General features: G+C 52.4%; 1 protein-coding gene across 1 annotated transcript; it reads right to left on the bottom strand.

Moving 5' to 3' along the window:
* Positions 1-49: 49 nt before the first annotated feature.
* Positions 50-13,893, bottom strand: LOC117012687 (angiotensin-converting enzyme-like protein Ace3). Its single transcript, XM_033089070.1, is given in 20 exon segments — positions 50-171; positions 1,772-2,096; positions 2,099-2,144; positions 2,146-2,189; positions 2,710-2,752; positions 2,754-2,824; positions 2,827-2,894; positions 6,659-6,781; positions 7,251-7,349; positions 9,136-9,280; positions 9,400-9,623; positions 9,955-10,001; positions 10,003-10,131; positions 10,208-10,305; positions 10,412-10,520; positions 10,522-10,604; positions 11,451-11,594; positions 11,783-11,870; positions 12,134-12,292; positions 12,693-13,893. Coding segments are annotated over 19 exon segments (2,037 nt in total). The 5' UTR covers positions 12,852-13,893; the 3' UTR covers positions 50-171; positions 1,772-1,938.
* Between the last annotated feature and the right edge of the window lie 1,918 nt (positions 13,894-15,811).

The raw sequence follows: 15,811 nt of genomic DNA, 5'->3' as shown, positions 1-15,811 counted from the left end.
TTGGAGGGGCTTGGAGTCCTAAGCTGGGTGTGCCTTTGCCATGCAGAGCCACAATGCCTGATGGGGGGCCTCTTTGGCCCCTGTGGCTGGAGGATGAGAGAGCTTGCAAATGTGACCTCCTTGGGGGGCAGAGTTGTCCTGGCTGCCCCTGCGCGTGGGGGGGCGGGCTGGCTGTGGAGAAAAGGTGAGGCTGTTTATCATGGACTCCATGTGTGAGGTGCTGAGCTCTGGGGAGGGACTTGGGCAGTGGGACACTCATTCACTCATTATTCTCATTCATTCGCTCATTCAAGCATTTTCCAAGTCCCCACTATATGCCATTGTCTGTGCTGGCTATAGGTGTTACACAGGGCATAGTCCTGATGAGTGTCCTGCCCTTATAGAGCTGACAGCTGGTAATGGGGACAAATAAGGATATTACAGCCCAGCAATGTAGTGACAGAGACACCAAATGAGGGTGCAATGGAACCTGTGGTCAAGCAGGAATTGTGTGGCCTCAGCCAGAACTCAGGAAGACCTCTTGAAACCTGGGCAGAAGTAGAGTCCATGAAGATCTCAGCCTAGTGTCTCTGTCCCCAGAACCCTTGATTTCTAGGCTCAGACCATTATCTAGAGAGTCCAGAGTCCCATCTTTTGCCATCCTCCCACCAGCTCAACTGAAGCCCCTTTGGTACCTCCTCTCTGGTTACTAGCTGTGATGCTACTTCCCCTCAAGGTTCCCCTAATCTCTGACAGGCACTGATTCTCAGCCTCCCAGGAGCTCCTGGGGCCTCAGTCCAAACTTAGTTTGTCCCCTGGCAGGGGGCAGACTCAGGCTGGAAAGAAGGACTAGAAGGGGCAGGAGCAGAGGCCTTCTTCTCTCTTGGTAGGTTTGTCCCTAGAATACTCATTCTCAAATGTCCTTCAAAAACATTCCCTCTGTTCTTCCCCTCCTCCACTGAGTCTGGAAAAGTTGCTGTTTGCCCTGTGCTCAATCCCCAGGGCAACAGGCCAGGCAGCAGGTGTGTGTGTTGACAAGGCCATCTCTGGAGCGGAGTGCTGGGAGATGAGCTTTGTTTAAATATTCAGAAGTCAATCATTAATCAAGCCTGCCTGTTGCCCAGCACCCACTGTCTCTATTTGGGTGGGCCTGGACAGGGGCATGGAAGGCCATAGGGCAGTTTGTGAGGCCACTTGCATCTCAGGGGGCGAGATTATGCAGTCCAACACAGGCCGGGCCAGAGGATTGGCAGAAAGATGTACAGGCCAGTACACAGAGCACAGTGCTCATAAACTGGGCACCAATGATTTGTACAGGAATGTCCAGTTCCACTTGAATACGTTTATAAGGGGACTGAAGCAGAGTCCCTGTTCTAACCAGAGCACACATTCCTTAGGGACTGCCGTCTTGGTCCAGCCCCACAGCTGGGCGCCTGAAGAAAACAAGGCTGCGTGAAAAATCAGCTCTGAGCATGAATTGGAATGGAGGCTGTTTTTGGAAGGACACAGCTACTGGGTCACTAAAACTACGGTTCCTGAGTCCCTAGGGAAAGGAGGTTGGTCTAGAACCCAGGGTTATACATGAAATGTATGCAATCACATGGAATCACACCGAGTCAGTCACCTGTGCCCATGGCGTTACATACATGAGTTCACAACACACAGTTAGTTACAAACTCCCCATGTACCCAGGTCTGCCACAGCTTGCACCCAATTGCAGTGAGCATTATGCACACGAGCTATCCCCTCCCCAGACCCCGTCAGCCTTCTCTGGCTTGCCCCCCAGCCTCACTAGTTGCACTGGTGTCTAGTCCCAGCTCCACCATTCAGCCCTCAGCCACGGAGGCTTCCTGTGGTGCTGGGTGAAAATCCAATGTCAGGCCGATGGAGCACAGCATCAGGATGAGCAGAAGCCCAGCAGAATCCACTGTCTTTGGCAACCTGGCTGGGTTTTCATGGCTATGCCCAGGAAGTACGCGTTGGGTGGTGTCTTGAGATTAGTGTCCTGTGAACCGGTGTCCTGTCTACTGGTGTCCTGTGCACGGTGTCCTGAGGCAGTGACTTTTTTTCCAGGGAGCACAGCCTGCAGGCCAGCAATAGGGCCACCAGGAACATGACAAGCTCAGAGCCAGCAACACCCACTGCCCCGAGTTTGCCTGCTCTGGTTTCCAGCTTCAGGCTCAGGAATTTCACCTTGTCTGTATCTTTTTCTGTGGAAGACACAGGAGTCTTGTAGAGCAGATAGAACTGGGAAGGGGAACTGAGTTGCCCTGTGGCAATCAGAGAGGATCTGACTGCCACTGGCCTTTTCTCTCAGCCTTAGGCACCTAACTCCTAAGCCACAGGTAAGAGCATTACCCTGGCAGGAGGGTGAGAAAGAGAAGTAGAAGGAAGAGGATGAGGAGATGTCACAGATATGGCTACGTCCCCATGGTGCCTATCATTGGCTCCGGGCAATGGTCAGGAGGCAAGATTGCCCACCCTGTGCTCAGATGCCAATCTGGAAATCTAGCGGGACAGTGCACAAGGAAGCAACTGGGGCATGGGCTGGGGCACGTGGCCTTGACCAAGGCTGCATCGGCTGCAGACAGGACCACACAGCAGCAGTGCTGTGTTCAAGCGAGGTTACAGATGGCCTAGGGGTTGAGGCTGGGTAGGGGCTGGCCCAGGTCAGGCTACGGTCGGGCCTGGGGCCGGATCAGAGCTGGGACCAGGGTCAGATTATCAAACCTTCAAAGAAACAGCTGAAGTCGGGCCAGCCCAGGATCTCCCCCCTGGCGCACGTTCTCAGTGACCAGCCAGTCCAGCAGGGGCTTGAAGTAGGTCATAAGGGCCTTTGCAGCATCTTGGTTTTCCCGGTTATATTCTGCAGGACCTCTGGCCAGGGTTTGCTGGCACCCTGCTTTAGGATGTCCCTGGGAGAGTGGATACAGCTGTGAGACTGTGTGGGGGCATCAGCTGGTGCTTGCTGGCACCCCCTCAGTATGCCCAACCCTAGCCCTAGGGCTTTGATAGCAGACTCTTCCCACAGAGGCCAGCATAGTGGATTGAAATCACAAACTTGAAATTAAGACCGTCCTGGGTTTGAATCCTGATCTGTCATTTAGTAGCTGTGGGACCTTGGGCAAGTAACTTAACCTTTCCAAGCCTTAGTTTCCATATCCATAGGAGATAATGATAGTACCTGTCTCCTCCCATTGTTGTGATGACTAAATAAACACAACACAGGGAGCATAGTAGGAAGGCAATAAACGATAGCTGCCCACATGGGGACAGAGGAATAAAAAATTACTACTATTATTTTTATTACCACTGCTGTGATAATTATTATTCTCCTGGACTCAGATAGGCCAAAACTCAGTCTTGAGACACTGTTTCCTGTGCTCAGTGTCAATAGAAGGAGGCAGCTCTTCAACCCTTTCTAGCCTCACATGGAGTGTTTGGGAGGATTAGAGAGATAATGAGTGTGCGATGTACTCTGTGCCACTGACCGCAGTGCTTTACAAATGTCAGATCTGCTTCCAGACATGCTCAGAGCTTGGTGGCAGGGGTCAAGCCTTAGGCTTGGCCTGCCACACTCATGGTGAGGGTACAGAGTGTGCTGAAGCCAGGCCCTGGGCTCTTCCATCCCAGGATCCCCGGCCGAGGAAGCAGTGGGGTGTATGTTAATCCTTCTCAACTTGTTTCCCTGATCTGAGCAGGAGAGAGGTAGGGCCTAGAGGCCCAGAAGTCAGAGTGTGGAGTCTAGATTAACAGGACTGAGGTCAAGACCCAGTGCTATTTATGGCACCATAACCTCAGTCTACCAACTTAACCTCTCTTAGCCTCAGTTTCCTCATCAATAAAATGGGCCCCATTAATACCTGCCTTTTCATTGTGGTGAGGAGTAAGTCACATAATGGTGGCAAAAGAGAGCTTGGTAGTTTGCAAAGACTTATACAAAATCGCTCAGTAAACAACTGGGAAAGAATGAGGTAGAGAAACTAAAGGTTGGTGGATCCTTGGCAGAAGCCACAGGGGAAGAAGTGCAGTTAAGATCCAGGAGAAATGGAGGAGAAAAGCCAAGACTAAAGAAAAAACAAAAACAAAAACCCACACTAACTTTAGGTAAGAGGATTTTATCAGATGACGGGTCTGGGGAAAGGAAGGACCTTGTGGGGGGAACATTTAGACCATCAAGAATCTGCCTATTTAAGAAATGAGTCCTTTAGGCAGGGTGGGACGAGAGGTTTGACTGAATCCCAGCTGATGACCGATGTGGGTAGCATGTGAGATTTGCAAAGGTGGCAACTGGAGCCAGCTAGAGCCCTCAACTCCAAAGTGGCAGCAACGGCCCCAGGACAAGGCCAGCCCACCATGGCTGGCTGGGTGAGGCACGGGCACTTGGAAAACTTGGACCAAATCCACTTTGACCCTCCATTCCCAGCAGAAATAGCCAGAGGCTGGCTCAGGGAATTATATTCAGAAGATGAGTCAAAAGTAGCAAAATCAAGTTTAAAATATACTAGGCCAAAGAGCAGCCAGGAATCTTGCCCTAATCCTTCTCCCACGCAAGCACTCCCCTCCCCTTCCCTTATACAACCCATATTCCCACTCTACTACCATCTCACCTCCCCAAAGCTCATGGCATGCCCCTTTCTCCGGGATTTCTCCTCTGCCCTCTGCCCAGAAAAACAGTATTCAAAGTCCTCAACTTGGAACTCAGGGTCTTCCCTGAGCAGGGGTCCGGGCAATGACGCATGAGGACTGGTGAGCAGTGACCAGAAACGAGGGGCAAGGCCCTTACATGCTTTAGTGCCAAGTCAGACCCTGGAGCCTTGTGTGCCCTGGGGAAGTGTGGGGGGGAGTCGTGAGGATGACTGAGTCTAATGTTCCCACCGATCGAGTGGGATGAAGGCTCAGAGTTAAAAGTGAGATGTATAGAAAAACAAAATGTCTGCTATTTCTCGCATTCTTGCATTTGGGGACAGAGATCCCTCCCTTGTACCCCGACACGACCTCCTTGCCCTCTCTGCATGTTCACTAAAGCCCTTTCCTACTGCGCCAAGCTCCTTTCTTGTATTATAGTTATTGATTACCCTGTGGCTTATTGGCCCCTGCTGGATACAGGCAGGCCGGTTGGCCTGTGCACAAGGTAAATGTTTGCTGAATGAATAACTGATGGGCAGTCAGACACGAATTCAGAGAGCAGAGAGGCCCTTATGTTCCATGCATTCAGAAAGGCTCCACCTGGGCAGTCAACTAGAGTAAACTCCTGTAGTGTGAAAAGATGGAAAAAACAAATAGACTAGGGAGACAATAGGACTGGCAAGTTGCAGCCTTCCTGAGAGCAAAGCCAGAGGGTCAGTCCTGCAGCTCCATCTGGCTTGGTGGTTACTGACAAACTGCATGTGGGATCAAAAATATGCTCATTTACATTTGCAAAGGATACTAAATGACATGGCTTTGTTAATCCTCGGGGGGAACAGGACTAAAACACAAGATGACCTTGACCAATTAGGAAATGGATCTATTGAGATCTGTTGAAATTCAATGGGGAAAAGACCACCATCAGTGTTTGGAGTGCTGATCTTAAGAACCAGCAGACTCAGGTCTAACCTCACCAGACCTGTATCCTTTGACTGATAGAAACACCCGGGTGAAAGATACTGCATTCTAGAGTCGTTTGGGGCTCAATGCATGACTTTGCCACTTGTTGGATGACTGACATACAATTATATTACCTCTCTCAGCATCAGTTTCATCATTTGTGAAATGTGGGTAATAATATCCACTTTGCAAAGCTATGAGCTACTAACATGAAACCCTGCAAGAGCACTCATTAGGAAGCCAGCCTAGAGTAGTAAATTCTTCCCACTATCAGCTTTCTGCCCTTTGCCCCACCCCTCCAGGTTGTTTCAGGACCCAAAAACCAACTCCACAGAGGCAGGATGGGTTAGTGCAAGTGCAAGAAAAAAGACTGGGAGAGGGGGTCAAAGTGGACCACAAGCTGACCAGAACATGCCAAGAGGCTGGTGTGAAATCAAACCGGATTAGCCGGAAATGGGATGCAGGCCCCTCAAAGAACAGGTGGGAAAGGCAGAGTGCCCCCAAAGAAACATCAAATGCTGCTGAGAGGCTAGACAAGCACCTTGCACAGAAAGGATAAGGGGATTCAGATGGAAGACTGGAAGACTGAGGCTGGGGCAGGATTCCCACCCTGCTTTCCCATTCGGGACAGTTTGCTTTATTGGGTGTGTGTGGTGTGTGTGTGTGTGTGTGTGTGAGTGTGTGTGTGGTGTGTGTGTGAGAGAGAGAGAGAGAGAGAGACAGACAGACAGACAGACAGACAGACACAGAGACAGAGAATGTGAATGAATGTGTGTGAGTGTGTGAGCATGTATGAGAGTGAGTATGTGTGTGAGAGTGAATGAGAGACTATGTGTGAGTGTGTGCGCACGTGTGCACGTATGTGTTAGCAGGAAGCGTTAAACAGTCTCTCTGACTAAGAGGGGCTACACGTGAGGAAATGGGCTCTTTTACTGCAGGAGAGACTGCACAGTGACACAAGGAGCTTCCCATTAGAATGTAAGTTTTTCTCAGGTTGTCTAGGGTAGCCAGGTGAGGAGAGGGGCCCAGTTGGGCTTCTGGCAGGGGAGGGAAGGGGAGCTGAGAACAAATGAGGGAGGAGGGCACTCACTCCAGAAGCTTCCCAGCCGTCCTAGAGTTATAGATGTCACACCGGTGCAGTGGACCTGCGTGGCCTGAGGCTTTGCACAGCGCTTCATGGAACTGGAACTGGAGCACTAGGCTTAGGAAGTACCTGGGTAGAGGAACGTGAGGGCAGGTGTCAGGGTTGGGAAGCCCAGAGCCACGTGTAGCCAGGCAGCTGTGACACGCAGTGGCCTTGAGGGCCCAGTCAGCGGGCGCAGCCCGGGCAGAGGTTCCTTCACCAGATCCCACCTCAGCCTGGCCCTAGAATACTTCAAGGTCTCTTCTCTTCAGCCTGGAAACCAACCCTTGCCTCCCTCTTTCCCGCCCTCCTCTTAGGGACAGCAGAGATGCTTTAGAATATTCCAATCAGCTCTGCCCTCCACACAGGAGCTGATGTAAAAGTCCAAAGGATTCCAGGGCATGGTCCTCCGAAGGCTGCGTGGCCTGATGGTAAGAGGTGGGCAGGGATGCAGGGAGACGTCTGGATGTAGGAGCTCTTGAAAGTCCTCAGCCTGGTTCCCACGTCCCCAACCCCTAATTCCCCAAGCTGGCCCAACTGGCAGGGCCCAGAACTTTACCGAACGTAGGGAATGCTGGCAACGATGTGGAACTTGGCACCTGGATCAAAGTCGTCTTCTGTCCGAGGGATGGGGGGGCACAGGCCCTGGTACTTCAACCTGGCAGGGAAAACAGGGGACTCCATAAGGCCTCCCGGCTGGGTTCTCAGAACCTTTATGTTTTAAAGCACTTGCACAGCTATCAAAACTGGACCTGGTGTGCGGAAGAGGCTTAATGCATTTTTATTGATTAAATGAATGATTTGAAAACACATGAGCCTGGGAATTGGAATAAAATTCTAACAGTACTTAACACTGAGCACTACCCTTAACACTGTCCTGGTTCTGGGGACACAGGAGGGAACAAGCTAGGCAAGGTCCCTACTTGCATCCTAGTGATGGGACTGGTTTATACCAACTGACAAGGTCATTTCATCTAGCAAGAAGAGCCTAGAAGAAGACATAACATCACCCCTGCGGGGTAGTGCTGCTATTATTCCCATTCTACAGACGAGGAAACCAACGTTTAGAGATCAGGAAACTAGTGGCAGGACACAGAGCTAGTCACTGGCAGATCCCAAGAACTTTCAGGTTCAGGTCTGGTTTTACCCCTCTGAGGGACTATGGGAAAGTTACTAATTGTCAATGAGCCTTGTTGTAAAATGGAGTCTGTAAAATGTGAATAAAATGACTCATCTGTGGGATGAGATAAAATCGAGGAAAAGGCTCATTGCTTTTTTGTTGGCTCACCAGCACCTCTGGGTCATCCTCTGGGATTGACAGAGAGTGGGGGTTCCTCTCCCAGTTGACAGGACCTTGTTCAAGTCCCAGAGAGTCACCGCCCCTCTCCCTCAGCCCCCGGTCTCCATCATCCAGGTGGTGGTGGGTGTGGTCCCCAGAAGGAAAAGGGCTCCTGCAAGTACTTCAGGTGGCTGGTAGGGGGTGCCCTTGGAGGGCCGCAAGGTCAAGACTCTGCCAATCCTACTGGTGAAACCTGGTCCTGAACGTGGGGTGGGGTTGGGAGGGTGAAAGGAAAAGGGAGGAGTGCCACCGCTGTGCTGCTGTGTGACTGTGTGCTGGGCATGTATTCTTTTTCCGTGAATGACTATGGGTTGTCGTAAAGGTTCAAATAAACATAAGGCTTGTTGCCCTGAACCGTGCTGTGGTTAGCAGATTTGAGCTGGTCAGTCTGAGGCCTGGTGGAGACTGAGAAGCTCTGGCCACTGGCATTCATTATCCAGTCAAGTAGCCAGGGGTCAGTGATGGGATGCCATGCCAGTGCCCCTCACTCAAGAGTGATGCTGCCTGATTGCTGGTGGCTCCTTCGGCAGCTAGTTCTGCCCTTGGACTTGCTAGGGATGCTAAGCCAGAGGCAGGTGTGCGGATGTGTTGGGGCAGCAGGAAAGGAGGCAGTGGGCTTCTCTCTCTCCCATGGGGTCTCTTTCCACAGGAGGGAAAGAGCTCAGGCTCCCCTACTGGCGCCCCTGGTGAGAACATGATAGGAGGGGAGGAACAGGAAAGCTTGCCTGGTGGTCAGTGTTCTGTTCCTAGAGGAGCCCAGGTGCAACCACTGTGTGAATTTCACAACCACCTAGGGAGCAGGGGGGGCCTCCGCCAGGATCCCTGGTGAGGTTAGGAGGCCTGCTCAGGGCTGGTGCCAGATTCAGCAGGAGGCCTCATGACCACTCACACTGGCCATATCCAGTTCAGCCAGGATGCTTTCATCGGGTGACTGCAAACAGCCAAGGCTGCCTCCGGGCTTCCTGGCAGCCCCCAGGTCATTAGAACTGCAGGCCCAGCTCTGCCCTCAGAGAAGAGGTGGCTGCACCCTGGAGGCTGACCCAAAAGCCCTGCCCACATCTGGACGAGGAGGGCGCAGAGAGCACAAAGCAGCTGTCCTCCTTACCTGAGGTTCCACCACTCCAGATTATAGGCATCCTTCTGGATGGTGCCATCAAAGACCTTCCAGCGAAACAAGTCCACCAAGTAGGCGAAGGGGATGAATGCGATCTTGTCCAGGGCAATGCCCATCAGGAAATTGAGCTCCTCCTCTGGGGAAGGTGGGGCAGTCAGGTGGCAGCTCCTGGCTCTCCCTCCCTTCGGGCTGGAGAGCCCTAGCTGCAGCCCCAGACTTCGGCTCCCCTCCTGTGGTACTCTTGGTCTCCATCACCTGAGTCCTGGTGCTGACGGCTGAGCAGGCCTCTGTTGAGCAGGTGCTTGTGGGAAGAGGCCGAGAGGGTGATCACTGACCCCACGGCCTCTTCAAAGGCGGGGTTGGGGCCTGCGCGGAAGATCACAGGGAGGTTCTTATACTGCAAGAAATACTGGATATGGCCCATCTGGTGGAAGATGGAGAGCAGGTCTTCTATGGTCACCTCGGTGCACTTCTTTATCCTAGGGTTAAAGGGCAGGGGACAAGGAGCATGGGAACGCCCTGGGAGAAGGGAAGATTTTTCCATTCAGACTCTGGTAAGGGATTGGGGTGATTGGGCTGGAGACCTGCGGGGTCTTGGTTGCTCTCTTTTCTCCCTCCAGGCGCCATATCCAAACAGCGGCCACCTGCTTTGCTCTCCTGTGCTGCTGGCTCACATGCACCCGCCCTGCCCCAGCTCCACCCCGCCCACCGCTTTTGCACACCTCCTAAAAAAGGCAGACAGGTAGAGAGTGGAAGGAGCAGAGAAAGAGCTAAAGAGGGGCAGAAGGACGGTGCTGGCTGCTGGGACACACCTGAAAATCCTTGCCGTTGTAGAAGTCCCAGGCGGAGGCCTGGCACTACCACCTCACGCCCGTCGCTTGGCATTTCCATCATCGAATTTTTCCAGAAGTCAGGAGGAGTGGAAAGCAGCCCCAGGGAAGTGATGAATTTTTCAGCCTCTATGAACATTTTCTCGGGGTTCCAGTGCTGTGGGGAAGAAGGGGTGCATGGGGCCCTGCCTCGGGGTGTGGAGCAGGCAGGGGCAGACAAGGCTGGTGCTTACCTGGTTTCGCATGATCTTTGTGATGTCCTCAGGTGGCTTATTTGGGAAGGGTAGGACCAGGTCTAAGATTTTGACCCAGGACTGAGCCCACATGTTCCCTAGAAGGGGAGTGGAGGGGCTCAGAGGCAGCAGGAGACCATGTCTGCCCTTACTGAGCACCGGCCTCCTCGCAAGCCCCACCCCCACTGCCAGCTGGGGCTTTACCCAGGAGGTGGGCAGGGATGGGCCCCTTCACATCGATGACCTCGGGTCCATAGTAACGGTGCAGGGCCCGGCGCACGTAGGCATGCATGTTCAGGTAGAGCGGCTGCAAGCTCATGGAAGAGCTGCTCGAGGTCCTTCTCCAGCTTGTCAGATTCGTATTTGGACCGCCACAGGGCCCCTATGTCTCTGTAACCTAGGACGGGAGGGGGGCTCAGAGGTGCTCACCACACACCCTTCAGCCCTGGCCTGGCAGGTAGGAGACCCAGGCACCTTCTAAGGAAGCCACTTGACCTCCCTGATCTTTGGGGTCTTCACCTGCCCAAGGGGAAAAATACCTCCCAAGGCCACTCTCTGTACTGGATGAGATCGGGGCAGAGAAGTACTTAGTACAGTGCACACTCCTCGCTCCTCACCCACCATGCCTGGCTGCCTAAGTACCTGGATACGACCCTGGCCCTCACCCACCCACCTTGAGCCCCACCCAGCCAAGTCCTCCAGCCACACTGGCTGCTTTCAGATCCTCACAAACGCCAGCCTTCCCCATCGTGGAGCCTGTGATGCTCAGACTTCGTGCTTGCCTGGCTCGTTCCCGTCTTTCAGGCCTTGGCTAAATATCAGAGAGGCCTTCCCTGAGCATTTATCTGAAGCAGGTCTCTCCTTATTCTCTCTCTCTCCACAGCCCCTTCCTTCTCACATTCAATCCAAGTGGTAACTGGAGACATGTGTTTGGATGAATATTGTCTGTCTCTCAAAGGACTATAAGCCCTCAGAGGGAGGACACCCTCTCTGTGTTTTGCACCTACACATCTTCGAACTTCCCAGCACCCACACATAGTAGGTGCTCAATTAATGTTTGTGGAACAACTCAATGACTGAACCATCTTTGCTCTGCCCAGCTGCAGAGCTCAGGGTTCCCATCTCCAGGTCCTACTAGTGCCTTCCCCTCTGAAGACCCTGCTGTGTCCTGCTGAGGCTCTGATCTGGAACCCGTGCCATGTGCAGTTTACTCAGGCCGGGCTGGCCAGGGGTGGGGCCTCACCATTGAGCCTCGCAGCCTTGTTGCTGAGCTCCACATAGTGTTCAAAGGTGACACGGAGCGTGCGACCCACAGCGTCCCGCCAGCCCTGCCAGGCCCACAGCAGCTCCTTCTGGTCCCGGGAGGTGGCCATGATTTCTTTGAGATCTACGCCCAGAAAAGGAGCCAAGGTGGGAGACCCACTTCTGCCTGTCTCTGCCCTCATCCTCCCTAGGCAGATTCCAACCCCTCAACAAGGGAGCACAGTTGGAGCAAGGAGGAGGCTGGGAGTTGGAGGGCTCCTGGAAGGTGTTTGAGGCTCTGCGGTTGGGCAGGGGCAGGGTTGGGGTGCTCACCAGGTTCCAGGGGCATGCAGGGCCCCTCATTCAGGCACACCTGGCCCATGTTGTACGTCGTCTTCATGTAGGCCAGAAGCTTGTCGTACTGGAGGGGGTAGGTGTCACCCAGGGCAGGCCCGTGCCTGTGGGCCCACCCCCAGTGCTAGCCCCACCAGCTGGGAGAGGTGGGCCCGGCCAAGGCGTTTTCCCACCGGCCTCTGCTTCCCTCCTCCCCGAGAGGAAGCTCTGGCCCTGCCCCACCAACCTTCTTCCTGCCCCAGATACTCTGGTTCCCTGCCCGACCTGCCTACCCACCCAGCCCTAGGGTGGGGAGCATGTGCCTGGAGACCTGGGGGCTCCGTCCATCACCTCCCGAAGCTCGTCCTCGGGCAGGGCTGCCTTCTCTATGTTCTGCAGCTTACTCAGCATGCGCTTCACAGCCGGGTCCTGGAACCTGGCGTTCTTGAACAGGCGGGCCCGGGTGCCAAAGTACAGCGTGTGCTTGGACTTCTCCTCATCCTTGTGCAGCTGGAAGGAGGGTCACCATATTTGTCATGGGAGGTTGGGGGAGGGAGTAAGGGTCCCCCATTGAGCGCCAGGGCCACAGCTCCCCAGCTTCCTCCCAAAGCCCACTTTAAGGGTTCAGAATCGTTGAAGATTTGCTAAGAGGGAGAAGGGAGGGAGCCAGGGTCCCTAAAAGCAAGTAGGTGATATTTACAAGGGGAAAGCAGCAGAAGATTCTTGCCCAGGGAGTGTTGAGTGCCACCAAGAGGTAAAGAGCTTGCAGCCTGCTTTGACAGGTACTCTGGGGTTTCCCTTTTTCCTCTAGCTCTGGACAGGGGACAGAAGGTATGGATTCCCCCAACCCCCAAGACTGCTGAGACAAGCAAGGGGAGAAGGGGCTGAGTGGAAGTGGTACCACACATACCATTTCCTCCTGATTTTTTTTGGTGATATTGGTGACGTAGTTCCAGGTGGCCTCCATGAACTCGTTCCACACAATCTGGGCTGTATTCTCATAAAACTGCAGGAACGTCTTTGCCGTGGTCTCATTGTAGAGGTTGTCTACAAAGAAGGAGATGGGCATCACGCTGTCCTGGGAGTGGCCTGCCCCTGCCTGGTCCCCTCACCTGATGCCATGCTTCTTTGGGTTCCAGACTCACCTAAGCTCTGATCACCCTCGGTCCTGAGCCATGGCAAGAGCTGCCCATAACAGAAGAGCATAAGTAGGGGAGGTCCAGGGCAAGTCCATCTTGTGCCCATGACCAAGAGAACAGCAGAGCTGGGTGAGGCTATAAGCCAATCACGATCTGGCTCCATATTGTGACATCAGGGGGTAAAGAGTCAGCCATAGAATGTCAGGACTGGAAAGCCCCCACCCACCTTCTGGTCGAACTGTCCCCATTTTACAGGTGAGGAGACTGAGGTCCAGAATGGTGAAGCCATGTGACCTAGTTCACACAGCTAGTTAGTGACCGAGTAGAGAGGAAAACCAAGGCTCGAATTTTAAGCCACAGCTTGTTCTACTCTATTTGGTTACTTCTCTCTGGCATTGGAGCTACCCTTGGGCCTTAACCAGGAATTGAGAACCCCCACCCCCTCCACCGCATCCACCAGCTGGAATCACCTCTGAGCTGGTGAGTGGGATGATGCAAATGATGGATGGATGGATGGAAAGTGGTATCTCTGAGTCTCTGAACTCTGGAAGCATAGTTGTCTTTGCACGTTCTGATTTGACCACTGTGTTCACATTTTGGGCTTTTTCTCCTCTCTTGTGGGATGTGTGATCGTCCCCAGGGCTGTGCAGGGCCCTTCCTCCCTTCCCGTTGTCCTTATGCCTGTTTCCCAGGGAGAACCTGATGTTATGAGTTTGCAGTCAGTAGGAGGAACAGAGGAAGGTAGACGACTGCGAGGGCTGTGGAGAGGTGTGGCTGGCACCTTCCATTCAGGGGTCATGGAATGCCTGAGCCTGGTTTGAGCACCAGTTGGCAGAACCCCAGCTCTCTGCTAGCCTTTGGGGACACCCCAGTAGCCTGACACATATAGTCTGGGGAGCCCCACCTATCTCACTTTGGAATTCCCTCCTCAGACCCACGTTCCTCCACATCCAGACTCCCTCCATCCTTTGTGCCCTTCACTCACCCTCCTCAGCCCACGGAGAAACTGAGCAAACAACTTTCCAAATAGGATCTGTTACAATAAAAATTTATTTAAAACACAAGGAAAGAAAAAAAATCGGTGATGTTTCTGGTTAACTAGCTGACTGAGCTCTCAGGGAAGCCTCTCCTCCTGCTTCCGGCATAGACAGGCTGGATAAAACAGGGTTTCTGTTTAACTGCAGTCACCGTGATGTGCTTTACATCCCTGGACTCATTTATCTTATAACGGGAAGTTGATGCCTTTTGACCACCTTCACCCGTCACCTACCCTCTCACCTTCCACTGGCAATTACCAATTTGTTCTCTGTACCTATAAGTTTTTGTGTTTAGGTTCCACGTGTAAGTGAAATCATACAGTGTTTGCCTTTCTCGGTCTGACATATTTCACTTACCATAATGATGACCTCAAGGTCCCTCCATATTGCTGCGAATGGCAAGATTTCCTTCTTTTTAGGGCTGAATACTGAATAGTGTGTGTGTGTGTATATATATGTATAATAGTATACTATTATATATATACTATTATATATATACTACATATACTATGTGTGTGTGTGTATACATACATATACTATTCAGATAATGATAACGAAAATGTGATATATACATCACATTTTCATTCTCCATTCATCCATCAAGGGTAAGGGTTGAGAGAGGCTGGGGAGCTCAGGAAAACTGCCCCACAACCATACCTTTGGCCCGTGCAGGTAAGAAAGAGCTGGTCACCCAGGAGCCATGCCTGGCACGCACAGCACAGAGAAGGGCTCAGACGTAGGCCACCAGTAAAAACTGCTGGAATGGCCACTGTTCCTGCTGTCAACACCTCCTCTTCCTCTGCCACCTTCCAGGTAGAACGGGCCTCTCCCCCCATCTCCCATGGAGGCAGAAACAGGAGTCTGAACAATTTTAATATTTCAAAAGGCCTAGTAGACAAGGCTGATCAGACTGACCACAATATTGTTTCTTTGCCCTCATTCTGTAGCTCAGAACTTTGGGTGTTGAATGCTGATACCCTCACACTGCCCACAAGCTCTCACAGGCAGCCTGAACCTCTGCAATGCAGAGAGCTAAGAAAGGGGGTGAGGGGACAACGACCTTTCTTTGGCAGACAAACAGCTTTCAAAACATCAGGCTGGGAGAGGGGTAAAGAAGTCTATTGTGAGAAAGGCTTGGAACTATTTAGAGGCTATGTTTATAAATTCCATTGTCCTAAGTAATCATAAACTTCCACCCTCTTGCGTATCCCAAATACCTCAACTCCACTTCCTGCCTCATGGAACAGGCCTGTACAACGAAACCTGCGTGCAACACACACAGGCATACACACACACACAAAGCCACAAACACAGCTACACTTGGCAGCTGGAGATGGGGGTGGCAAGAAGTAGACTAAAGGATATTGGGGGACAGATATTAGGGCCTGGGCCTGACTGGGGTCAAGGCATCAGCAGAGCTGGGAAGAGGCCCGGGGCCGAGCGTCCTGACAGAGGGAGCCAGGCTGGCAATGGAAGCCTCTTACCCCAGGAAACTGACCAACTTCCATTTGACTAGGTTCTAGCTTTGGCATTTAAATATCTGAAAAACACATCTAGTCATGTTAAGGATACATGACTGTGAGCACAGTGTGATCCCATTTAAAATAGGTGCTGAGAAGAAAGGGCCGGAAAAATATACACCAACATGTCAACAGTGCTTATCTCCTGGTATTGATACAAAGGGCTTTTATTTTCTTTATAGTTCTCTGTATTTTACAAATTTTCTACAATAAACATGTAGATAAAAGTTATAAAAATATCCCTCAAAACGATACTCCCTCAAACCCGTATTGGCCTTCCGAGGGGAGGCTCAGGGTGAGGGCACGTCCTGGGGGGACGGGCAGGGACAGCCT

This window comes from Rhinolophus ferrumequinum, chromosome 21 (genome assembly GCF_004115265.2).
Source record: "Rhinolophus ferrumequinum isolate MPI-CBG mRhiFer1 chromosome 21, mRhiFer1_v1.p, whole genome shotgun sequence".
Taxonomy (NCBI): Eukaryota; Metazoa; Chordata; class Mammalia; order Chiroptera; family Rhinolophidae; genus Rhinolophus; species Rhinolophus ferrumequinum.
Note: the sequence above shows the minus strand (reverse complement) of the source record. Positions and strands in the feature narration are given on the sequence as shown.